We start from the raw sequence: 27,964 nt of genomic DNA, 5'->3' as shown, positions 1-27,964 counted from the left end.
ATTTAATAAACGCCTTATTAATCAATAAGTAACAATGTGTAAATATTTGATTAAATTAACTCTCGCATTATATATATATATATGATTTTAAAATAATTATTTTTGGAAAACGTTTTACTTGTTAACTTGTATTTTATACTTTCATTTTCTTTCTTCTAAGCAAATAATTCACCTCCATTTATATCTTAATTTATTAAGATGTAGACTTTTTTACATTAAATGTTTAAAATTAATATTTTCTTCTTCTATCACCTTCTTCTATAAACAGAATAAAAGATACGTTTCAAGAGAAGAACTCAACAGAAATGAATTTTGCAATATTGTATATGTCATGTAATATATATTACAAAATGTCGTTTTTGTATTACAATTAATATTAAAATATTATTTCAGTAAATAATGTGCAAAAAATGATTTCGTTTTTAATCAATTTTCAAATTTATCACGTTTTGGCACATATAAAACTTATGTATTAATATATAAGACCCTTACGTAATAAATTGTAATTAACTTAAATGACTTATTATTAAATTGTTAACGCTTTAGTATTATGAATTATTAATATCAAAAATATACCTGTATTAACTTGATCTTGCTGTTCTGGAATACTGCCGAGAAATGCTAACGTACGACACATGATATCATAATAAGCATGTTATGAAAACAACTTTGAAAATCAAAATAATATGAAACCAGACTAATACGTGTCTTATCAGTTAATAAACACAATAAAGTGTCGATACATGTTTAAATCAATTTTCTTGTTCTATATATTTAATTTTAAAATAAAATTTTGAATTAAATTTTAGAGGAATTAAAAAATTGTATCTTATCAAACTTTAATTTTTTTTTCAATAAATATGTCAATTTAATATGTGTCTTACTAGTCAATAAACAGAATAAAATGTCACATGATTAAATTAATTCTCTTGCTCTATATATTTAATTTTAAAGTAATTTTGACATATGTTTTAAAATAATTAAAAAATTGTATATCTCTCTATACTCTCTATTCTCTTTATTTCCTCTATTTTCTCTGATTCCTTTTTTCTCATGAGCAAAAGATCGCTATTTGCGTCTTAATTTATTAGCTTTAATTGTAGATTTATGATATTCAATGTCTAAAATCAATATTTTTTTACACTACAAATGAAATGAAAAAACATCTTTTGAAAGAAAAACTATGCAGAAATAAATTTTGCAAATTATGTTGTATAATATGTTATATACTTTCGTACATTTGTTTAAATATTACATAAATGGTAAAATATTATACCAATAAAAAAATATATATACAAGTAAAATATAACGTTTTTAATTAATTTCGAATTTATCAAGTTCTTTATGTTACATGTTCTTACATATATGCAATCATTTAGTGTTATATCAGTCCTAAAAAGATATCAAAAGTTGTAGATACAAAATTCTTAATATTTCTTAATATAATTCTAATTCTTAATTTTTTAAAGATATTTGAATTAAAAATTTTTAAATACTAATGTCATATGTATTATAAAAATCAAAGCAAAAATATGTAACTATAATATTTTAATTTAATGTTGTTTAGCTGACAAATTTTCATTGACTATTGTTATAAAGCAATAAAATTTTATAACATAAAGTTTGTAAAAGAATTCCGATCTAAATTAGTGTATATTCATTAGTATATACTCTTGTGTATATATATATATATATATATATATATATATATATATATATATATATTGTATACAAGGTGACCCATTTTAACTTAGGCAGCCAAATAACTCGAAAAATAAGCACACTACGAAAAAATGGTTAAAATCAAAATTTCGTCATTTCGAAGGGGACGTACAATGACGTTAAAATCAGCCCCCCCACCCCTCCCCCTGGGCGGTGAGGGGGGGCAAGTTTGAAATCTTAAATGGGAACCCCTATTTTTCATTGCATATTCTTGTAGCTTATTTCGAGAGCTTTCCAAAACACTATAATTAAGTACCTTTTTATTAAGTACTTTTTGAGTTATAAGGCTTGAAATAATTTCTTAATTTTACATAAATCATAAAATATCTAGTAAACCATTCATTTTTCGATTATCTTACCTTCATACTTTTATGTACAAAATAATGAGAGGAATCAATTGGTGTAAAGAAAACATACAGTTGTTTTTAAGAAAAAATATGGAATTGTTAATTGCAAATTACATATTTTTTCTTAAAAACAACTGTATGTTTTTTTTGCACCAATGGATTTCTCTCATTATTTTGTACATAAAAGTATTAAGGTAAGATAATCAAAAAATGAATATTTTACAAGATATTTTATGGTTTATGTAAAATTAAGAAATGATTTCAAGCCTCATTACTCGAAACGTACTTGATGAAAAAATGTTTATTTATAGTGTTTTGGAAAGCTCTCGAGATAAGCTACAAGAATATGCAAAAATATATAGGGTGTTCCATTTAAGAAATTAAAAATGATCTTCACGTAACCTTCATGTGACTCTTCAAGATCAAATTAATGGTACCATCTTATGTCCCCCTCGAAACCATACAACTTTTGTCTGAAACATCTTTTTCTAAAATTAAAAATAAGAAAGTTATTTGGGGTGGGGCATTAAAATGGGACACCCTGTATATATGTATATTTCACGAAAATGTAAAAAAATTAATTCATCAAGATAATGTTTAGCTTAATAATATATATTTTTTCACTATTATATTATAATTATTATATAAGATTTTAATATATTTTTCTTTTGATATATGTGGAAATATAAGAAAGGTGTTTTACAATAAAATCTATAATACAATAAAAATTGCTTATAGAAATCCAACGCCAAAGATTGAAATTAATTTCTTGAAGTAGATGTAAAAATAAAGCTGGTTCTTCTTCAGAGTACATATACCTAAAAATTTCGATTAAGATAATTATAATTGATGAAGAATAATAATCTTCTCCTAAAAAAAATGACATTCTGGAACGACTTAACACAACGAATAAATTATTAAAATAAATGATGCAAATTAAGGGAATTTTAAGGAGATTTATAGTTCTCAATCTCATTAATCGTTATACATTTTAATAAGTCGTTTATTCTTTCTATTTTTTTAAGCTTGAATCTTTTTTAAACATTATTAACAATAGATATTTTTATCATAGATAGAAAATATCGTAGATATAAAATATATTCATAAGTTTTATAATCTTTTTATTAAAAATAATCGCAAAATGAGTACATGTTTGTTAGTATTAATTATTACAGTAAGAATATTACAATTTGTGCACAATTTTTTTATTAGTTTTGTCATCGTTTGTATCACAATTTAATCATTAACGTAAGTAAATACTTCTAATATATTGATTATCTAAAACTAATACTTTTTTTATAATAAAAACAATAGAAATTAATAGAAATTAATCGAATAAAGAATAAGTCTAGAAAGAAACAAATTTTATAATATTATATGTCATATTGTAGTATTGCATGAATACATACTAAGAAAATATATCTATATCTAATGAATAGAAAGAAGATATAACATCTATAGATAATAAATTCTCTTGCGTTCAAATTTTTCACATTACAAATTTATACATATATAGACATATATATCTAATAGATCATAAATAATTATTTTATATTATATCAATTCTCTCGAATAACGTGCTAAATGTGTAACATTTAAGTTTTTTAATACAAATTTTTTAATATAAATTTAAATGTTAATTCATTTTCTATTAGAGACATCATATTACAGATTTTAAATATTTGCGCCATATACATATATATGATAATATATACATATATATGACTGATCTATTACTGCGTGCAGCAAGTACGATACATTTTTTTTACATCAATCTAGAACTTTAGAAGTCTTAGAAATCTTCGAATTAAGAAAATAAATTGCTTCTTTACGTTAAGAAATCTTTTTATTAATTATAAAAGGACTAAAATATGTAATTTGTTCTAAAATTTTTAAAATAATATTATCGATATCATACGTATTGAATTTAATCTGACAAAAAAATCATTTAAACTCTAAATTCGAAGAAATTAAATCCAAGTCAATTTGTTGAATCTAATTCAGTACAGCATTTCTGACTTTTTATTTTAATCTACCTATTTATTTTGATTTTAGTTTATCATGTGTCATCCGCTCGATCACTTTTTACTCCCTTCTTTTTCTAGAGCTATATAATTATTATAAAAAATTGTTGGAGATGTATTTTTATCATCATTGCGCTACTATAGTTATAATTATGATAACTACGCCCTTTTCTTTTTTTTCTAATTTCTTTTTATACTTTGCGTCAGTAAGGTTTATTCTTTACCTTTTACATTGTTCAATCGATATTATTCTGTTATTGTTGCAATAATTATTTGACGCTCATTCAATACACTATATTATATATTTTTCTCTTATGTAAAATGCAATATAAAGTTACATCCAGCGCGTTGTATTTCATACTTCATTCAATAAAATTAATTATCATTAATCATTAACTCTTTGAATTTATGATCAATATTTTAAGAATGTTTTATAAAATTGATAATTGTGAAATATTTCATATATGCATGTAAATATAAATGTTTCTATAAAATAACATGTTTTACTCAATAAAAATAATTATCATTAAATTAATCATTAACTCTTTGAATTTACGATTAGTACCTTAAGTTTTATCTCATGTTTTATGAAATTTAATAACTGATAATTGTGAAACACTTCATATGTGCACTACATAAATACATTCATCTTAACAGAAATATTCTTTTTTAATTATCGCACACAATTAATATTAAAAAAATAGAAATATTATAAGAAATATCGCGTAAAAAACTATTCATATATTAAAAGTAAATATCCGTATACATTACATTTCACTATCTTTTTCTGGTTTAATTGATTAATTAACCAAGTATTTTTTAAATATATCATCAATCTTGTATAAGATATCGATATTCGTACAGTTGAGTCTTTATTTGATGCCAACGTAATTCTAACTTGTGGTTTACATACATTATTATACTCTCCATATCCATCTGATGTTGCGAGGATAGAGTATTCCTTTCATAAGCGAGGATAGAGTTATCCTTTCCTTGCTACAAAAGTCAGTCATAATTTTTGGCTATTAACATAATTGGCATAAAATAATTATATAAATGATATAAAAATAAATATATAAATAAACTTAAAAATAAGAAAATTATAACTAAATATGTATAGTTAGATTTCTAAAATTTACCACGTTATTGATTTCATTATATGCAATACTACTCAGAAATTTTGAATAATGCATCTTGAAATTAAATTTCATGTATTTATTTATCTAAAACAAATTATTTTTTTAGATTAATATGTAAGTGATAATTTTGCCTCATAATGTAACATTAACATTTAATAGCATATAATTTTTCTTAATTATAATTATACAATAGACGGCTATTTAATAAGATTTTGGATTAATGTAAGAAAAGATCAATTAAATTAAAAGCTTTCTACATATAGTATTGTGTAATAGATACATTATTATAATAGATTACATAATAGAATGTAATTCCTTTTTTTTCTATACTTTATTAAGTGACAGCTTTCAAAAAACCATTGGAGAAAGACTGTTAAATATTTATTCTGAAAATTATTTCTGAAATTGAGTTTATGATAACTAGAAATAACATGCAACTAACAAAAATAAGAATAGAAAGAGTTTTATAATTTATATAAATATCCCGATGTTGTCCAATAATCGGCTATTCTAATACATATATCACAGTACAAATAAATCTAAAATATTTTCAGATAGACGGCATATGCATTGATAATTGAGATTCAAAACAAGAGATTAATAAACAATTGTATATGTGTGCATATACATATGTATTAATATAAAAACCTAATATAAAAACCTACATATAAGTTTAAAAAATTTACCTTATTAATTTGTTGTTGAGAATATAAATGATTAATGATCATAATTAATGCTTTAATAAGACTGATTTCTCTATAAAAACAAAATTATAGATTTATATAATTAGATAATGGAGTAAATCTTCATAATTGCACAAGTATTACATATTTACAAAAATGTAGTCATTACTTGGGTCTTATTTTATCTAAATTGGTTAAAATGAAATCAAGTACTGCAGCATTTCTTGCATGTCTTGCAACAATAAAACAAAAACTGTTTATATGATCGATAGCTGTTACATTTGTCATATTTGCCATTAAATTTATATAATGGACAATGATTGAAGAACTTTTGGAGCATGCTAAATATTTTAAAACGTTAGAGTCTGATTCTTTCAAATATATATCAAATACTTCCATCCAAGTTTTGTTTCTTGCTGTCATCAAACCTTTACAGAATGTCCATTCTTTCCATCCCGGCCAAAGTCTATGATATTCGGGATGAAATGTAAATAGATTATTAAAATTTATAATTTTATTTCTTTATCACATTATATTATTTCATAAAATATAAAAGAAATGTATTTATAAAAATTAAAATAATTAAAGATTAAAATAATCGTGATAGAAACAATAATTGCAAAAAGTAATTACTTGTATGATGAAGATCTGTCACTATTGTGGAGATACCATTCTAATTCATTTTTTGCATTTGGTAAGCAATAATCATGATCTAAGGTACATAACCATCTTGCAGCCTCTTCTCTCAAACATTCAGTGAAAATGCTCCCCCGATTGATTATATCTGGTTCAAACTTGGGATATTTTAGTTTCCATAAAATATTATTCAATGGTTGCTCTATTTGTTTCTAAAAATTATTAAATAATATATAGAGAGGGAAATATATTTATATATTTATATATTTATTTAGACATTATAGAAGAATTGGTAGAATTTGTGCACAAGCATATGTTATTATTTTAAAAGCTATGCAAATAATATAATAATTTTTTTTTTAAATTGAAAAGAATAATAATGAATGGATGATTATATTACACTTAAATAATAGTACAATTTGATATTAATTATTAGACTACTTAATATTAAAAGAAGTTGCATAAAAAATTTAGAAGCACATGTTTCACTTGTTGTGCACTTTGGAAAGTTACATTGTGTATACTCATTTGTATCTTATCAAAAACATTTTTAAAATATAAATAAACAATTTTAAAATATATTGTGTATATTGTCAATATACATATCTAAATTATTTAACAGAAAACACACGTTTTTTTAATTATACAACTAATATTATTTATACTTTTATAGGTAGACTTTCTGGAAATGCAAAGAAACCCGATATACATTCCAAGCTTTTGAACATAGGATACCATGCGATATAATCTGTTTGTTTCCACATGTAGTGTGAAATATTGAAGAATATATCACGTTGTAATTGGCCTGTCATCACAAAGTGAAATGCGTCGTCGATGAGTTTAGCACGATCGATTACATGTATTTTTCCGAAGGAATTAGTGTGCAGGTATCTCGCAAATCTTTTCCAATTCTCGGCATCATAATTGATGCGATAGCATCCTGCCGAATGTTAAATAAATTCTATCAGTGAATTAATTTAAATTTTTTATTGAATTTGCCAAGTAATAATTTGAAATACCGTTAGCTCCTTATATTCCAAGCGTATAAAAAATGTATTAGAAATTACGATTATGCATTAAAAATTACGATTATTATAAGCAGCAAATTGTGGGTTGACAATATTGATAAATTACGTCACGCTGATAATTCAATGTATTAAGAATATTATGTCAACTTAAATTCATTTGAACATTCATAATAAAAAATGATAATAAAACTATATATGCCTTGTTGCGTGCATTATAATGTATGTACAATTTTTCATCGTGCGTAAAATTTTATTAAAAGAGTATATAAATAAGTATAAATAGTACATAGACAATTTAGCAAATATAAATATAAATAATTAGGCAATAAAATAACCGTTTTGTACAAATTTATGTATAAAAAATTGTAGATTATCAATATTAACTAAAATTATCCAATAATTAAATTTTTCAATATTAAATAATTTTAATTATTGTTAGTTATTATTCAAGAAAAATTTTCTCTAGTATGTACAAAAATTTAATACTTATATAATATAATTTGAATAGCATACATTGAATTATATATATACGAGTTCCAGTGATAATTCGAAAACAGAAGTTTTAGAAAAAATATTTTATATAAATGTTGTAAGATTTAGAAAGTGAAAAAAGATAGGAATATTAGTTGGATTTTGGATCTAAGGTCAATGTCTATCTAGTATCCCTTATTTTTTAAATGAAACTATTCTAATTTGTCTATATAAATCAATTCCTCACAATATTCCTCGTAGAAAGTTATAGAAGTAAAATAGCCAAAAATTGAATAGTTTACGAGATATTTTATTTTTTTAAGTTAAGACAAAATTTTATACAAATCATAAAATATCTCGTAAAATATTTATTTTTCAATTATTTTACCTTAATACTTTGATGTACAGATTAATAAGAATCAAGTAATAAAAAAATACGCAATTATGTCTAAGGAAAAGTATGAATTTGCAACGAATAGTTATATATGTAAAAGTATAATAAATTTATCGATAAATATTTACCACTTTGTTGTAAATTGAGCAATATCCAGTCATTCTCGTCTATGAAATCTATAGTTAATATATGATTCGAAACCTGTGGTGTTAGCAATATTGCAGGATAAAATCCCTTCAAATTGGATTCCGTAATAATGTTCCCAAAAATCGGCATATTTATATCAAAATTTTCTATTGATATATTCAAGCGGCTAGTAGTATAATTTCTTTTCATATTTATCACAGGATAACGATTTAATAGTGTCCAACTTGTTATCCTGTCTTTTAAATTGTATTTAAATTCGAAAGATGATTTATCCATGATAGGTTGTATACCATTCCAGAAATCACTACTGCTTGTATAGCTAAAAATCCAAACGGGTAAATAATAAGAAAAAATTGATAAAAGAGAAAGAAAAGAAAAATTAATAAAAGAAGTTTTCTTAAGAAAAATATTGGAAAGCAATTAAAATCTTCAAAGAACGAAGTAAAATAGTGGAAGAGCAGTAGTGATGGTAGTGTAAATTATATTTAATAAGATTGGAACGAAAGTATAATTGGTAAATGGCAGAAAAGAATACATAGAATTCTAATTAAAAAAGATAAATGTGTAATAGAAAAGTCATAAAAAAAAGTATATAAGAAGAAGAATTAAAAGACAGAAGTAGAGAACATATGAAAAGATATAAAAAAACAAGAAATAAAAATGTAGATAAATAGATAGAAATGTAGATAAAAAATGAAATTAATTATTTATTTAATATGTAGATGAATAGATAGAAATGTAGATGAAAAATGAAATTAAGGAAAATTGAAAGAAGACGAAAATTGAAATAATAGATAAATAGAGAAGAAAATTAAAATAATAATAATACGTATGAACACAATACAATAGGAAGTAAAAGTTAACAAAGGAAAAATTAACAAGTCTTGAAATTACTATAGTAAAAATTAAATATAAATAAAATTAGAAGCACACAAAAGAATAAAGAAATAGAAAAGAAGGTTGAGGAGTAAACAAAAATAAATTTCAAAAATAAAAAAAAACAAAATATAATTATAAGAAAGGCAAAGTTAAAAAATATGTATCACTTAAAAATATGTATTTAAATTTATAATATTATGATATTGTAAAATCTGTATTGCTCACTTCTTATTTAAATATATTTCGATACCATTCCGGAACATTTTTTCGGTGAATGTAGCTTGCAATGTGTGGAACATAATGATTGCTACGAAAATGATGACATTTTAAAGCAGAAATGTAGTATATATAAAATAAATTTGTTATACATCATTCGGATATATAAATTTATGAATATAACTGATTTATTTGTATGATAAATTAAAATTAATTTTATTTTTCTAATAAACGTTAATATTTATTTAAACAATAATATAAATAAATTATATAAAAGAACTAACTTATATATAAAACAAGTTATTTTTTATAATGTTTTTTACACGAAGCATTAAAAAATTTACCGACAATGAATTATTTGCTCGTTTATACCTTTAATGTAAATAGGAATTTCAAAAGATCTGTTGAATTCTGATTCGATTGTGAACGGCCATGTATCCTTAGTACTCCAATGAAGAAAATCATGTTGCATTTGAACCACAAAGAAATCTTGTATCCGAAGATCCGGGAATATCTGGGCGCAAAAGGATTTTAATATAATTAAATAAATATTTAATTAAAAGAAGTGCTCACACATTAGCAACATACATTAGAATCGTTGCAATATATTGAAAAAAATTTACACACTTTGTTCACTAAATTTTTCTTATTAAGTTTAAAAATACATATATTCAAGTATTTAATGATATTCAATGATATCATTTCAAATTATATATATTAAAAGTTATTTAAAGTTATTTAAAGTTATTTAAAAGTACATATGTCAATATATATATAAATTATCATATTTTAATTTAATGTTGCTTATGTGCTTATATTTGGCTATATCGTTTAAAAATCGGAATATTTTTAAATTTCGATTATTTGAGTGTGATTGAAATAATTAATGCTAAATATAAAATAACCTTATCGGCGGCGTAAATTGGAAAAATCGTAACAAAAGTTTTGCTTAACCAAGATTCCCACTTATATGGATCGATTGCATTATAAAACCATTCGTGCACCATCTTATGTGTTATTACTTGTATTATTTCAATTTTTCGTATCTCAGAATCTATTTTTTCGTTATAGATAATATCTTCTTCTCTGAAAATAATTCAGAAATATTACAATAAAGTAGAGAATCTCTATTATAAATATAAAAATTGGTTACATTATAGCTAAATTAAATAATTAAATTATATATAAATAGATAAAGAAGAAATGTAATTGCTGTAAACAAGAAATAATAATATGTGTTCATTTATAAAAACACACAAAACACAAATACACATACGCAAATTATTCTACATGTAAATATGTTAAACTATGATACATTATTATTATTTATTGAAATTACAAATATAAAAATATACATATCATTTTCTGTAATAGCGAGTAGGGAGAAGAAATATTATCTTTTGACATATATTAACATTTCTCTCTATAAATATATTTATCTATATTAAAATATATTTACATATAAAGAACGAATCCCAATATTATATTTTCCTCCTCTAATGACTTCGGAATCGCGATATGATTTGCTTTTGCAGTTTTTTTTATGTATGGCAATTTTGTTTCTGAGAACAGCGAAATATTTTTAGCAACTGTGTACGCAAATTGCATATGCGATAACGTGTCTGTTCTGCACCACAATTTGACTGTGTGATTTGTTTCTGAAATAGAGGCGACATGGACTACACCAGCTGCTATGAAATAAATAGGAATCACGGGAGTAATACTAAAGCGTGTCCATTGCATATTATTTTCATCCACATTTACTTCTTGCACGGCCTCATTTGATATAACTGTGTAACTTTTAGGATGCTTTATAGAAATGTTATAACTAGCATGTGTAGTGTTCTTCAAAAGTGGAAGCAATTTTCGAGTCGTAAATTTATAATAATGCGTTGCAGCCAACCATCTAGCATATATAATATATTTTAAATAAAAAGTTTTCAGTTACTACTGAAATATTAGAAATTAAAAGAGAAAGAGAAAGAAATGGAAAATATACAAATGTATATTAAGACTGTTAAGGATACTGTTAAAATATATTTATATTATATAATTTATTATATAATATTTTATTATATAATATTATAATTTTACTATTATGCTATATTTTTATTTTATATTTTTATTTAATATACACGTACGTTATAAAAAATATTTGCAATGTCTATAATAAATTTACATAAAATAATATATACACAATATTTTCTAAAATATATACTAAGACAATAAATATGTGAGGATAATAATATAACATATAACAGCATTTTTAATATTTAAGATTTCGTTATCTATGTGGGATCAATATCTGTCTTGTATTAAAAAGTTTTTAATAATAGGAATTTTATGTATACTTTCAATGTAAAAGATTTTTCCTGAATTAATTACTTAAAGGGAAATTTTTTGTAAATTATAAGAGAACTATTTATAAATCATAATTTATTGAATCATATGATATATGTTTAAACTATGTCAACTGTAGCAATAATAATAATAATACGAATAGTTTGCAAAAATTAAAGCAAGAATGGCATTTATAGAGCCTAAGTTATTTAAACTACTTTAGCTTTAAACTACTTACATTTTATCATTTTGTTTATTCATGTACATTTTAAATCCTCCATCTTCAGCTACAAGCCCGGAAAACTTCATATTCAAAGTGTACATTCCTGGTGATAAATTATACGGGAAAGAAACGGTAGTTTTATATGTTTCAATGTCATAGATAAATTTGTTAGGCTCATGGACAAAAATTTTTTCTTTATTTTCTTTAGATATTTGTGTATTGTTTGTTAGCATAATTTCAATTATCGACAAATTTTCAATATAAAAATATATGTCTTGTGTTTCATTAGAAATATAAATGCGGACATTATATTCGCCGTTGAAGATATCATCATTTTCATATAGTTCAAAATAAATATTATAATGTGGTGATATTATAGTAATTTGTGGTTCGGACAATTGTGCATCAATAAAAGAAATCGCCGCAACAATGAATATTAGACTATAACTTAATACTTTTAGGAATGCCATGTTACTCATTTTCTCTTTGTCATTTGTCTTAAATAAGCATCTTTTCTTCTTGAAAAAAGAAACAAATAAAATAATATATATATAATAAAATATTAATAAAATATTTGCTTCAATTATTGCCTTTGTTTCGTATAAAAATAAAGAAAATAAGTAAAAAATATCACATTTATTATTAATGAAATATAGCCTTAGAATAAAAGAATTGTAATCTTTCCATATACTTATGTATATTTTAACAAATATATTAATCCTTTGCACTCCAAGTCAGCTAATCTTGTTATATGACTTACCAGCAGCTCCATTTTTATAGTACCTTTGATGAACATTAAAAAATGTTATTATATCAAATAAAAATAAAATTCTACTAATAATAAATCTATCTAATAATAAATAAAATAATAATAGATCAAATAACAAATAAAATTTAATAAACAAATTTGAATAAATATAATGAAAAATATTTATAATGAAAAATATATTTGATTTTTAAATATAATAAATTATAAAAACTCGATATAATCACTATTTTCTTTAAATTTTATCGAAATTCTTTATTAATTTTTAAAAGAATTTGCTGTTCAACTGTGTCATCATTTAGCTGCTCTCTTTGTGGCGTTAATACAGATTCACCGACACTGAACATCTTCACTGAACTTTTTCTTTTACATGTGTCCAATGACGCGTTTACGTACATGTGATTCTGCATTCCACACTCTTCTTTGAAAATTACATCGAGTAAATTTGCAAAAAGTAGCGATAAAAGTAACTGTTAAGTTACTGTTAAGTGTTAAGTTCGTTACTCGTTACCGAAAAATGTAACGAAGTTACTTTTTTCGTTACAAACGAAATTTGTAACGTCGTTACCGTTACACTTACCGAAAAAAGTAACTGTAACGATAATGATGTTACAAGTAACGCGTTACTTCCCAATCCTGATTAAAAGATTATAGACTTTTTCTATATTAAATGATTAAAATTAATATTTTCTTCTTCTATCATATAAATAAAATAAAACATTTCGAGAGAAGAAATCAACAGATATCAATTTCGCAATATTACATGTCGTGTAATATATGTTACATAATATCGTTTTTTTGTGTTACAATTAAAATATTATTCCAGTGAAAAATGTGCAAAAAAAGATATCGTTTTTAGCTAATTAATTTTCAAATTTATCAAGTTTTGACACATATAGGACTTATGTAGTAATATATAAGACTCTTATATAGTAAATTGTAATTAACTTAAATGACTTATTATTAAATTATTAATGCTTTAGTATTATGAATTATTAATATCAAAAATATACCTGTATTAACTTGATTTTGCTGTTCTGAAATACTATTGAGAAATGCTAACGTTCGACACGTGATATCATAATATGCATGTTATGAAAACAACCTTAAAAATAAAAAATAATATGAAACCAGACTAATACGTGTCTTGTCAGTTAATAAACACAATAAAGTGTCGATACATGTTTAAATCAACTCTCTTGTTCTATATATATTTAACTTTAAAGTAAAATTTTGAATTAAATTTTAGAGGAATTAAAAAATTGTATCTTATCAAACTTTAATTTTTTTTTTCAATAAATATGTCAATTTAATATGTGTCTTATCAGTCAATAAACAGAATAAAATGTCACATGATTAAATTAATTCTCTTGCTCTATATATTTAATTTTAAAGTAATTTTGACATATGTATATGTATATGTATTTTGACATTTTATATAATTTAAAATAATTAAAAAGTTGTATATCTCTCTATACTCTCTATTCTCTTTATTCCCTCTATTTTCTCTTATTTCTTCTTTCTCATGAGCAAACAATCCATCGCTATTTGCGTCTTAATTTATTAGCTTTAATTGTAGATTTATGATATTCAATGTCCAAAATCAATATTTTTTTACACTATAAATGAAATAAAAAAACAGCTTTTGAAAGAAAAAGTAGGTAGAAAAAATTTTGCAAATTATGTCGTATAATATGTTATATAATTTCGTACTTGTGTTTAAATGTTACATAAATGGTAAAATATTATACTAATAAAAAAATATGTGCGGAAGACACAACGTTTTTAATTAATTTCGAATTTATCAAGTTTTTTATGTTACATGTTCTTATACTTATGCCATTATTTAGTGTTATATCAGTCTTAAAAGGACTGATATATCAAAAGTTGTAGATACAAAATTTTTAACATTTCATAATATAATTTTAATTCTTAATCTTTCAAAGATATTATAATTAAAAATTTTTAAGTATTAATGTCATATGCATTATAGAGATCAAAGATGCAATTATATATAATTATAACATTTTAATTTAACGTTGTTTAGCTAGCTAATTTTGCCTGACTATTGTTATAAAATAAAAAATTTTATAACATAAAATTTATAAAAGAATTCCGATCTAAATTAGTGTATATTCATTAGTATATTTATTAATATATATATATATATATATATATATATATATATATATATACACAGGGTTTTCCATTTTTAACTTTGCCATCGAAATATCTCGTAAAGTCTGAAAGATACGAAAAAGTGCTTCAGACAAAAATTGTATGGTCTCAAGAAAGAAATAAGATGGTGCCATTAGTTTGATCTTGAAGAGTCACTTGGAGATCATGTAAAGGTCACCTTTAACTTTTTAAATGAGACACCCTATATGCTTTTGCATATTCTTGTAGATTATCTGGAGAGGTTTCCAAAACACTCTATAATGAAATTAGTTTTTATTAAGTACTTTCCGAGACTTGAAATCATTTCTCAATTTTAAATAAACCGTAAAATATTCATTTTTCGATTATCTTACTTTAATACTTTTATGTACAAAATAATAAAAGTATATCAAATAATGAAATCAATTAGTATAAAGAAAACACATAATTGTTTCGAAAAAAAATATAATTTGCAATTAACATTCACATTTAGTACGAGATATTTCGATGGCAAAGTTAAAATGGAACACTTCGTATACATAAATATAAAGTAGTTAATATATAATATAAATTAGTTTCCATTCTTCAAAAGGAAACACTCAACATATATATGTATATTTCACGAAAATGTAAAAGATCAGTCGAAAAAAATTAATTCATTAAGATAATGTTTAGCTTAATAACATATATTTTTTCGCTATTATGTTATAATTATTATATAAGATTTTAATAAATTTTTCTTTTGATATATGTCGAAATATAGGAAAGATGCTTTACAATAAAATATTTAATACAATAAAAATCCCTTATAGAAATCCAACGCTAAAGATCGAAATTTCCTTGAAGTAGATGTGAAAATAAAGCCGGTGGAGTTCTTCTCCAGAGTACATATATAGAAATTTCGACTAAGATAATTATGATTGATGAAGGATAATAATCTTCTCTGAAAAAGAATGACATTCTGGAACAAGTTAACATAATAAATAAAGTTTCGTGATGCAGATTAAGGGAATTTTAAGGAATTGTAGTTCTCAATCTCATTAATCGCGTACATTTTAATAAGTCGTGCGGGAAGATTTTTCAGTTTTTTTATTGCATAAACTCTAAAATATTGAAATCTCTTATGAAATCTTAAGAAATGATTTTTGAAAATTATATTTAAATCTCTTTTTAATGGAATATTCATGATTTCAATTAAAACATTATAAATTAGTTGAACTATGAACTTTATTATAAAACATAATATTAAAAATATTTAAACCCATGTTTCTCAAGGTATGAAATTACATACAAATGTTGAAATGAAATTACATAATGTTTTTGTAAAGTTTATTCTTTCTATTTTTTTAAGCCTATTAAAGTTTATTCTTTCTATTTTTTCTTTCTATTTTTTCAAGTATATGTATTTTTTATTTGTGAAAGCATATTTTTAATCAAAACGAATAAATAAAAATATAAGAACTATTCATGTGTTAAAAGTAAATATGTGCATACATTACATTTCGCTATATTTTCCTGGTTTAATTGATTAATCCGTGATTAATATACTCTAAAATTATCATTGAAATCTTTTATAAGATATCGATATTGGTACAGTTGAGCCCCTATTTGACACCAACGTAGTGCTAGCTTGCGATTTACATCCATTATTATATTCTTCATATTTTCTTTAAGATTCAAGAATTTAAATATCTAAAATGGATTATTTTAACAATTATTTCAACAATAATTTCTTTTCATACTATAAAAGTCGGTTACAATTTTTGATCATTAGCATAACTAGCATAAGATAATTATATGATATAGAATATTATATGATATAGAAATAAATACATAAATAAATTTAGTAATGAGAAATTCATAATTAAATATGTATATTTAAATTTCTAAAATTTACCGCGTCACTGTTTTCATCATGATATACATAATTAAATACAAATTCTAGATTGCACTTAAACTTAAATCCCAAGTATTTCTTTATCTAAAATAAATTATTTTTTTAGATTAATATGTAAGAGATAATTTTGTCTCACAAAATAAAAACAGTATTCAATAACATATAATTTATTCTTAGTATAATTATGCAATAAAACGCCGTCAGGTAAGATTTTAGACTAATGTGAGAAAAGATCATTTAAGTTAAAAACTCTCTACATATAGTATTATATAATAGATACATTATTATATAATAGATCACATAATAGAATCTAATATCTTCTTATTTCTACACATTATTAAGTTTGTAACAGTTCTAGAAAACTATTAGAAAGAGAAACTATTTAATATTCATCTTCCGAAATTGCATTGAGTTTAAAAGTAGAAAAGGCTTTATAATTTATAATTTAAAAAGGCTTTATAATTTATATATGATTGTCCCGATGTTGTCCAATAATCGGCAATTCTAATACATATATTACAGGACAAATAAATCTAAAATATTTTCAGATAGACATATATTATATATTGATAATGAGACAAAGAAGCTAAACAAGAAATTAATAAATAATTGTATATGTGCGCGTATATGTACATGTATATACATTAACATAAAATTTACCTTGTTAAATTGTTTTTCAGAATATATATGATTAATGATAATAGTTAATGCTGTAATAAAACTGATTTCCCTATAAAAACAAAATAATAGATTTATAATTAGAAAATGGAGCAAAGCTTCATAATTGCACAAAGATTACATATTTATTAAAAAGTAGTCATTACTTGGGTTTTATTTTTTCCAAATTGTCTAAAATGAAATTAAGTACTAAATTATTATTTGCATGTCTCGCAACAATGAAACAAAAACTGTTTATATGATCGATAGCTTTTACATTTGTTATATTTGCCATTAAATTTATATATTGGAGAATGATCGAAGAATTTTTGGAGCATGCTAAATATTTTAAAACGTTAGAGTCTGATTCTTTCAAATATATATCAAATACTTCCATCCAAGTTTTATTTTTCGCTATCATTAAACCCTTGCAGAATGTCCATTCTTTCCATCCCGGCCAAAGTCTACAATATTCAAAATGAAACAAAAGTATATTATTAGAATTCATAATCTTATACCTTGATAAAAAATTATCAAATATTTCACAAGATAAAATGTTTTTATAAAATGATTGTGATTGAAAAATAATTGCAAAAAGTAATTACTTGTGTGATAAATTTCTATAACGCTTGAGATATGAAATTAATTTATCATTTGCTTCTGCCAAGCAATGATAATAATCTATATTACAAAGCCATCTTGCAGCCTCTTCTTTCAAACATTTAATGAAAATGTTCTCCTTATTGGACATATATGATTCTTCAAAACGGGGATATTTTATTTTCGATAAAATACCTATCAACGGTAGCTCTATTTCTTCCTAAAAATTGTTAAATAATATGTAGCGAGAGAAATTTATACATGTTGTGTATACAGAGTGTCAAGAAATTTTTCGCAGTTCCGAAGTGTGAAGGTAGATTGGTTCAAATTAAGAAGTCCTATACTATTTTGCGGTATTTCGCTACAATTAACGAAAAATTAAATAAAAAAGATCGTCCAATGCACGTGGCTAGAAGCGTGCGCCTTTGCTGTGCGCCTACACACTCATCGCTCCTTCCCTCCTCAATCACCGTTTCATCGCGCCGCCATTATGTTACAGTGAGACCGTCTTCGCCGCCGCACACTTCTATTCACGTAGATTGGCTGATTTTCTTCAATTTATTTCTCGTTAATTATTGTGAATATTGCATAACTGTACAAGGCTTTTCTTCTAACTTTGAGCCAATCTATCTTAATTTTTAAGTTATGCTCACTTTCATGACACCCTGTATATATATAAATTATTTAACATAAAACACTCGTTTTTCTATTTATACAAACTAATATTATTTATACCTTTAGATATACGTGTTCTGGAAATGCAAAGAAACCCGACACATATTCTAAGTGTTTGAACATAGGGTACCAGGCGGTATAATTTGTATCTTGCGATAGATAGTGTGAAATACGCAGGAATACAGTAAAATTTAATCGGCCTGTCATCACAAAATGAAATGAGTCATCGATAATTTTAGCACGATCGAGAACATGTATGTTTTCAAAGAAGTTGGAGTTCAGATATATCGAAAGTCTATTCCAATTCTCGGCATCATAATTGACGCGATAGCATCCTGTCATTTGATAAATAAATTCTGAATTAAATTAAATTTTTTATTCAATTTTTGTTAAATAATTATTTAAAATATCTTTTATCTTCTTTTTATATTCAAAGAATAAAATATACATAAGAAATTATGTATTAAAAATTGTGATTATTATAAGAAACAAATTATGAATTGACAATATTAAATAATATTACACTAACTAAATCAACGTATTGCTATACTAAAGACGTTAACTTAAATTCATTTTGATTACATTCAATAATAAAAATTAATAATAATAATAATAATAAAAAATAATAATAAAATTAATATATGTTTTGTTGAGTACATACATTTTAATGTACGTATAATCTTTACCTCGCGCGTAAAATTTTAATAAAAAAATAACAGTATGTAAGCTATTTAGCAATATAAATATAAATTATTAAGTAATAAAATAGCTGTCTTGTACATATGTACAGTACCGAAAATATATTGCCTTTGTTTTTTGAGGATAACTTAATTTAAAGTGTATATATTTAATTAATTTTTCTTGAGTTGCGCTGCTTTCATTATTAAATAAAAAGTTTATTGTTCAGTAACTTACATACTTAATATTAATATATTTGACTAGATAGAAATATATGCGCTTTGAATTAAGTTGTCCTCAAAAAACATAAAGGCATATTTTTTACCGGTATTGAATGTGTCAAAAATTGTAAATTATCGATATTAACTTAAATATATTAATTAAATTTTCCAATAATTAAATTGTTCAATATTAAATAATTTTAATCATTGTTGGATATTGTTTAAGATAAATTTTCTCTAATATATAAAAAACGTTTATTATTTATATAATTAGAATAGCATGCATTGAATTATATATGTATATATATAATTCAATGCATGCTATTCTAATTATATAAATAGTAAATGTTTTTTTATATAAATACTAGAGAAAATTTATTTTAAATAATAATCAACAATGATTAAAATTATTTAATATTGAAAAATTTAATTAATATATTTAAGTAATATTGGTACTTTACAAATATATATATACAAGTTCCAGTGATAACTCGAAAATAGCAGTTTTGAAAATAATATTTCAGGTAAAAGTTGTAAGATTTAGAAAGAGGAAAAAAAATAGGAATATTAGTTGGATCTTGGGTGTAGGGTCAATGTCTATCTAATTACCCTTATTTTTTTAAATGAAACTATTCTAATTTGTCTATATAAATCAATTCCTCACAATATTCCTCGTAGAAAGTTATAGAAGTAAAATAGACAAAAATTGAATAGTTTACGAGATATTTTATTTTTTTAAGTTAAGACAAATTTTATACAAATCATAAAATATCTCGTAAAATATTTATTTTTCAATTATTTTACCTTAATACTTTAATGTACAGATTAATAAGAATCAATTAGTATAAAGAAAATGCGGAATTATTTCTAAGAAAAAGTATGAATTTGCAATGAACAGCTATATATGTGAAAGTATAATAAATTTATCGATAAACATTTACCACTTTGTACATCTACTAATATCCAGTCATTCTCGTCTATGAAATATAAAGATAATGTAGCATACGTTAAAATTTTTGGTCTTAGCCACTCTTCAAACAAAAATTCCTTCAACTTGGAGTGCGTCCTCGTAAAAATGTTTGCAATTATCAATATATTTGTATAAAAATTTTCTGCCGATATATTCAAGTGGTTAATATTATAATTTCTTTCCGCATTTATCACAGGATAATAATCTATCTGTATCCAATTAGTTATTTTGTCTTCTAAATTGTATTTCATTCTGAGAGGTAATTTATCCAGGGTAGATTCCATAACGTTCCAGAAATCACTACTACTTGTTTCGCTAAATATTCAAACGAATAAATGATAAGAAAAAATTAATAAAAAAAGATATTTTAAGAAAAATATTGAAAAGTAATTTAGATTTTTAGAGAACAAAGTAAAATATTGGAAAAACAATAGTGACAGTAATGTGGAAAAAAAAGTCGAAAAATAAACAAAAATAAATTTAAAAAATTTAAAAATAAAACAAAATGTAATTATAAAAAATTAAAAAATTACTTAAAAGTATGTATTTAAATTTATAATATAATTATGTTGTAATCTATATTTATATAATTATGTTGTAATCTATATTATATATTACTCACGAATTATTTAAATACATTTTGACACCTTTCTGGAACACTTCATCTGTGAGTTCATTTTGCAATTTGTGGAACATAATGTTTGCTACGAAAATTGACATATAATATAAAAATGTAGAAAAATATGTATGTATAAAATAAATTTGCTATACATTTCATTTTGATATATAAATTTATGAATACAACTAATTAATTTGTATGATAAATAAAAGTTAATTTTATTCTGGTCAACGTTAATATTTATGTAAACAATAATATAAATAATTATACAAAACACAACTAATTCATATACATAAACCAACTGAGTTATTTTTTATTATTATGTTTGTTATTTGTAGTATTAAAGAATTTATCGACAATGAATTATTTGTTTGATTATACCCTTGATGTAACGAGGAATTTCAAAATAGCTATTGAATTCTGATTTGATTGTGAACGGCCATATGCCCTTGGTGCTCCAATGAAGAAAATCATGTTGCGTTTGAACCACACAGAAATCTTGTAATTGAGAATGTGGAAATACCTGGACGCGACAAAATTTTAATATAAATAAATATGTAACAAATAACTTAATCAAAACAAATGCTCACATACATCAGAACTACAATAAACAATAAACGAAATTTACACACATTTGTTTATTGAAATTTTCTTATTAAATTTAAAAAATATATTCAATAATATCTAATGATATTCAATAATATCATTTCAAATTATGTATTTTTAAAGTTATTTAAAAGTATATATGCCAATATATATATTATTTTAATGCTGCTTATGTGACATGTTTTGGCTGATTACAGAGATCATAAAGATTATAAAAAAATTTCGATCTAACTTACGTTAATATATTGAATGGTAGAAAATATTTACAAAGCTTTAGGAATATTTTACATTCTGAACATAGAAATCTGAATATTTTTATATTATATGTGTGTGAGATTGAAATAATTAACGTTAAATACAAAATAACCTTATCGATGGCGTAAATTCCAAAGAACATAGCGAAACCTTTGCTTAACCAGGGTTCCCATGTAGATGAATTGTAGATGAATACATTATAAAGCCGTTCCTGCACCGTCTTATATGCTATTATTCGGCTTATTTCAATTTTGCGTATCTCAGAATCTGTTTCTTCATTAAAAATAATGTCTGCTTCTCTAAAAAATAATTCGCGAATATTGCAATAAATTCGAGAATTCCTTTTTTACGTTAGCGATCACTTTTCAGTTGTACAATCACTAGACACGCTTTTAGAGAATCCATGTTATAATATAGTTAAATATAGTTACATCAGAGATTAATTATATCTCATCAATATATTTAATCAATTCGTGTAATATTCACATTGTACGACTGCGAGAATTCTGTTTAAGAATACAATTCAAAAAAATACGACAAAGAAAGAAGAAACGAAAAATGTATCATACAGATGTCTCATAATTCGCAATTAAAATTTAAATAACATTCCTGAGCAAAAACTGAGACGAAAATCCTAATATAAAAATGTTAAAACTACAATAGTTTTTTAGTTATAAGCAATCAATTTGCTAATGATATTGTACAGAGTTCTTATTATTTTTGTATTAGAATTTTTATCTTTTCTCAGGAATATGTTATTAAAATTTTAATTGAGATTTGTGAAACAACCTGTATATGTTACAGTTTCATACACATAGATATCAAACTTTATGATTTTGAACATATCGAGAAAAAATATTGATTTTAATGTATAGATTAGCATCTCTCTCTCTCTCTCTCTCTCTCTCTCTCTCTCTCTCTCTCTCTCTCTCTCTCTCTCTCTCTCTCCTCTCTCTCTCTCTCTCTCTCTCTCTCTCTCTCTCTCTCTCTCTCTCTCTCTCTCTCTCTCTCTCTCTCTCTCTCTCTCTCTCTCTCTTCTCTCTCTCTCTTTTTCTCTCTCTCTCTCTCTCTCTCTCTCTCTCTCTCGTTTAAATCAAAATATATTTACTTATAAAGAATTAATCCCAATTTTATCTCTTCTTCGTCTTCGGACAACAACTTCGGAATCACGATATTATTTCTTTGTTCAATTCTCCAGATGTACGGCCATTTCGTTTCTAAGAACAGCGTAATAGATGTAGCAGCTATGTGTGCAAATTGCAAGGAACTTACAATGCCTGTTCTGTACCAGAAGTTGACAATCGGATTTTGTTTCAACGCGAGTTGAACTAGACCCGCCGTTATCATGTTAGCAGGCATTTTCGGAGTATTTTGAAAATGTGTCCACATCATATTATTTGTATCTATATTCATTTCCTCATATTCCTCTACGGGCATATTTGATAAAGCCGTATAATTTTTATGATGCTTTATAGAAATGTTATAACAAGCATGCCTAACAATAAACTTCAATAGTGGAAATAATCTTCGAGTTGCAAATGTGTGATAATGCGTTGCAGCCAACCATCTAGCATATGTAACAATATATTTTAAATAACAAAATGTATTCAGTTAAAAAAAAGAGAAATAGAAAATATATTAATGTATATTAAGACTATTAGAAATACTGTTAAAACAATAATTGTAATATCTATATTTTATATTACGTATTTTATCATTATGCAATATTTTTCTTATATAATATGATCATACGTTATAAACAATTTTTGTAATATCTAATACATGTAGAATATAAAATAATATATTCACATAATTTTCTAAAAAATGCACTTACAAGATAATAAATATGTGAAGATAATAATATAACATATAACAGCATTTTTAATATTTAAGATTTCGTTATTTATGATCAATATGTATCTCCTAAAAATTTTTGATGTTAAAAATATTATATATATATTTGTAATGCAAAAGATTTTTTCAGAATTAATTATTTATAGGGAAATATTTTGCGAATAAGAGCCTAATGTTCAAATAGTAATTTATTAAATTATATGTTAAAGCTATACCAATCATACTAATGATAATAACCTGAATAGTTTGCAAAAGATGAAGAAAGAATCGTATTTATAATGCCTAAGTTACTTAATGTTTTAAAAATTACTCACACTTTATTATTTTGTTCATTCATGTAGGAAGTTCTAAATCCTCCATCTTCAGCTAAAAGACCGGAAAATTTCAAATAGAGAATATAATTTCCTGGTGATAAAACATACGGAAAAGTAATGGTAGTTGTATACGTTTTAGTTTCATAGAAAAAATTTTCAGGCCTATGTGTAAAAACTTTTTCTTCAGATATTTGTGTATTGTTTGTTACTATAGCTTTAATTATAGACAGATTTTCTGTATAAAAATGTATATGTTGTGTGTTAGAAAGAATATAAATGTTGATATTGTATTCGCCGTGGAAAACATCTTGATTATCATGTAGTATAAACTGGACGTTATATTGTCGCGCTGCCAATAATTGTGCATCAATAAAAAAAGCCCCCGCAACAATGAATATTAGACTGCAACTTAATACTTTTAGGAATGCCATGTCACTCTTTTTCTTTCTCTCTTTGATCTTAAATATCTAAATAATCACCCTTTTTTCTTGAAAAAGAGATAAATAAAATAATATATATGTGAAATATATATGTATGTAAAAATTTATTTTAATTATTGCTTTTATTATATATAAATAAAGAGAGAGTAAAAATTATTATATTATTTTTTTATTAATAAAATATATATAATAAAATATGGTAAGACTTCCGAATAGCCAGTCCCTACCTCCGAATTTGACGAAACTTCCAGCATTTGAAGACTATAACAGAACACATTCACACCATAAAAGATTTTTTGCAGAACCGAGTAGAAGCAAAGAAACTCAAAAAAGAAAATTTTCATATATTTCGCAAAAGATACTTATATAAATATCAAAAATGTATGTGTACACATACACACACGCGCGGGGGGTGCAAGGGGGGGCCTTTGGCCCTCCTCCCGCTTCCACCCCGCTGATAAGCAAGGTACCTAATCTTAACTTTAAACTTTAAATTTCACTGAGCTCTCCAAATCCACTTATAAATATTTCAAAATTCAAAAGTCACAAACTCATGTAGAACAAAACAACTATAAACCTTGTTCAGCTCAAAGCACAAGAGGATGTGGAGTGGATATTGCTTCACGTGAAAACTCGCAAACCATATAGAAACATATACAGGGTGACCCATTTTAACTTAGGCAGCCAAATAACTCGAAAACAGCACTCTTTAGAAAGAAATGTTTCAAATAAAAATTGTAGGGTGTGAAGGGGGACATAAGATGGTAGCATTGGTTTGACCTTGGAAAGTCATTTGAAGGTCACATAAAAGTCACCTTCAATTTCTTAAATTGAACCCACTATTTTTCATTACATATTCTTGTAGCTTATCTCGAGAGCTTTCCAAAACACTACAGACAAATGTTTTTTCATTAAGTACTTTTTGAGTTATAAGGCTTCAAAGTTTGCAGTACTTCGATATAAAATGCAAAATATCTCGTAAAATATTTAGTTTTCGGTAGTCTTACCCTAATACTTTTATGCACAGAATAATGAGACAAAACTATTGGTGCAAAGAAAACGCATGATTGTTTATAATAAAAAATGTGTAATTTGCAATGCACTTTTTGTTATAAACAATCATGCGTTTTCTTTGCACCAATAGTTTTGTCTCATTATTCTGTGCATAAAAGTATTAGGGTAAGACTACCGAAAACTAAATATTTTACGAGATATTTTGCATTTTATATCGAAGTACTGCAAACTTTGAAGCCTTATAACTCAAAAAGTACTTAATGAAAAAACATTTGTCTGTAGTGTTTTGGAAAGCTCTCGAGATAAGCTACAAGAATATGTAATGAAAAATAGTGGGTTCAATTTAAGAAATTGAAGGTGACTTTTATGTGACCTTCAAATGACTTTCCAAGGTCAAACCAATGCTACCATCTTATGTCCCCCTTCACACCCTACAATTTTTGTTTGAAACATTTCTTTCTAAAGAGTGCTGTTTTCGAGTTATTTGGCTGCCTAAGTTAAAATGGGTCACCCTGTAGAACAAAACATTACAGATCTCACACAGTTTATACCTTTCAACAATCAAAAGAACTCCTATATTTTTCAAAATTTTTTTCTTTTAATAAATTTTTAACAAACAATAAGCAACGGTTAAAACCTTCTGAAAATTACTTACAGTTATGACCTTAACAAGATATGTCAAAATCAAAGTTGTCGGAAATGAATCCTAAAAGGTAGTTTTACCGTCTTCCTTTTGAATTTCTTGAAGTTCTTAGTCGTTTCCGCAAAAAATCCTTTACGATATAAATGTGTTCTTTTATGATATTTAAATGCTATAAATTTTATCAAATTCGGAGATAGGGTCTATTCGGAAGTAGAGCCATTTGATTAAATTTTCTCACGCTTTTACATTTAATAAAGAACTTCTTTATTAGACATTTGATTTTAAATTAAATTGAGTTTTAATTAAAAAATGATATAATAATACATGCTTCAAATAACAATTTTAACTCTTTAATAATTTTAAAATAGACAACTTCAGACAAAAAGATTTATACTTATTATGTTTGCACTTTAAAATTATTTGAATTGTTCTCAACGTACATAATATATATTTTATTTTATTTTTAAACTGCTATGTATTCTGTTTTGTTATAACTCACCTCGTATATTATGATGTGTTAGCCGGTCCGAATTTAATTCTTTGATAATAATTAAGTGTAATTAACTCTTCATTACTACAAATTATTAACATCGAAAATATGTCTACATTAATTTGATTTCTCTTGCCGTTCTGAAATACTACCGAGAAATGCCAATGTTGGACAAGATATCATAATAAGCATGTTATGAAAACAATCTTTGAAATCAAAATAAAATAAAACCAGATTAATACGTGTCTTATCAGTTAATAAACGTAATAAAATGCTAATACATAATTAAGTAACTCTTTGCTTTATATATTTAATTAATAATATATATAATTATAATATATATAATTATAATATATATATAATTAATAATATTTGAAATGCATTTTAGTGCGATTAAAAAGTTATATTCTCTCCTCTCTTATATTTCTCTTATAAGCTAATAAACCGTCCCGGTTTGTATTTTAATTTATTGACTCTAATTGTAGATTTATGTGTGGTATTCAATGTCCAAAATATTTTATGAATATAATAAAAATGCCGCGATTTGTCGGAGAGGATTCTAAAAAGACTGAAAGAGGAAAAAAGGCTAAATTTTATTAATAAGACATTTTTATAATTAACATAAATTTTAACAACAAAATTTTTAAAACAAAATTGATCTCTTTAAAATACTAAAAAATATATATTTATGTCCTCTTATTCATTCAACATTTTCTTATTTCAAGATTTTTATATCAAGAATCTTATGAAAACACATGGTATATATTAAGAATTTTTATATCAAGAATCTTAAGAAAACACATAGTATATTCAATGGTTATGCAAAATTTTGAATACGGAAATGGATTCGAGCATGTTG

General features: G+C 24.2%; 2 protein-coding genes across 2 annotated transcripts; both read right to left on the bottom strand.

The window, feature by feature from the left end:
• Positions 1–4,924: 4,924 nt before the first annotated feature.
• Positions 4,925–12,417, bottom strand: LOC112638410 (aminopeptidase N-like). Its single transcript, XM_025410068.1, has 10 exons — positions 12,265–12,417; positions 11,146–11,592; positions 10,592–10,772; positions 10,059–10,200; positions 9,696–9,777; positions 8,573–8,910; positions 7,217–7,491; positions 6,549–6,763; positions 6,309–6,381; positions 4,925–5,089 (listed from the first exon to the last, which is right to left on the bottom strand). Exons 1-10 carry the CDS (start codon positions 12,348–12,350, stop codon positions 4,925–4,927), a joined length of 2,004 nt encoding a protein of 667 aa, XP_025265853.1. The 5' UTR covers positions 12,351–12,417.
• A 3,515-nt stretch (positions 12,418–15,932) lies between these two features.
• Positions 15,933–27,237, bottom strand: LOC109610089 (aminopeptidase N-like). The gene is made up of 13 exons (XM_025410044.1): positions 27,115–27,237; positions 24,519–25,005; positions 23,459–23,917; positions 22,463–22,649; positions 21,871–22,012; positions 21,493–21,574; positions 20,842–21,185; positions 19,062–19,336; positions 18,332–18,546; positions 17,894–18,190; positions 17,730–17,799; positions 16,672–16,864; positions 15,933–16,133 (listed from the first exon to the last, which is right to left on the bottom strand). Exons 2-12 carry the CDS (start codon positions 24,947–24,949, stop codon positions 16,712–16,714), a joined length of 2,655 nt encoding a protein of 884 aa, XP_025265829.1. The 5' UTR covers positions 24,950–25,005; positions 27,115–27,237; the 3' UTR covers positions 15,933–16,133; positions 16,672–16,711.
• Positions 27,238–27,964: the final 727 nt, after the last annotated feature.

This window comes from Camponotus floridanus, unplaced genomic scaffold (assembly GCF_003227725.1).
Source record: "Camponotus floridanus strain SB8 unplaced genomic scaffold, Cflo_v7.5 scaffold3, whole genome shotgun sequence".
In the NCBI taxonomy this organism is placed as follows: domain Eukaryota; kingdom Metazoa; phylum Arthropoda; class Insecta; order Hymenoptera; family Formicidae; genus Camponotus; species Camponotus floridanus.
Note: the sequence above shows the minus strand (reverse complement) of the source record. Positions and strands in the feature narration are given on the sequence as shown.

What these genes read in the sequence shown, in the direction of transcription:
- LOC112638410 (XM_025410068.1), bottom strand. Translation starts at nt 12,350, where the DNA reads ATGTACACTTTGAATATGAAGTTTTCCGGGCTTGTAGCTGAAGATGGA. An exon ending in GAAATATATTTAAATAAGAA is followed by an intron (nt 8,911 to 9,695) that starts GTGAGCAATACA and finishes TTGGATTTTTAG; the next exon opens with CTATACAAGCAGTAGTGATT. An exon ending in CAGAAAGTCTACCTATAAAA is followed by an intron (nt 6,764 to 7,216) that starts GTATAAATAATA and finishes AATAATTTTTAG; the next exon opens with AAACAAATAGAGCAACCATT.
- LOC109610089 (XM_025410044.1), bottom strand. Translation starts at nt 24,949, where the DNA reads ATGGCATTCCTAAAAGTATTAAGTTGCAGTCTAATATTCATTGTTGCG. An exon ending in AAAATGTATTTAAATAATTC is followed by an intron (nt 21,186 to 21,492) that starts GTGAGTAATATA and finishes TTGAATATTTAG; the next exon opens with CGAAACAAGTAGTAGTGATT. An exon ending in TATAGAAATTTATCACACAA is followed by an intron (nt 18,191 to 18,331) that starts GTAATTACTTTT and finishes TGAATATTGTAG; the next exon opens with ACTTTGGCCGGGATGGAAAG.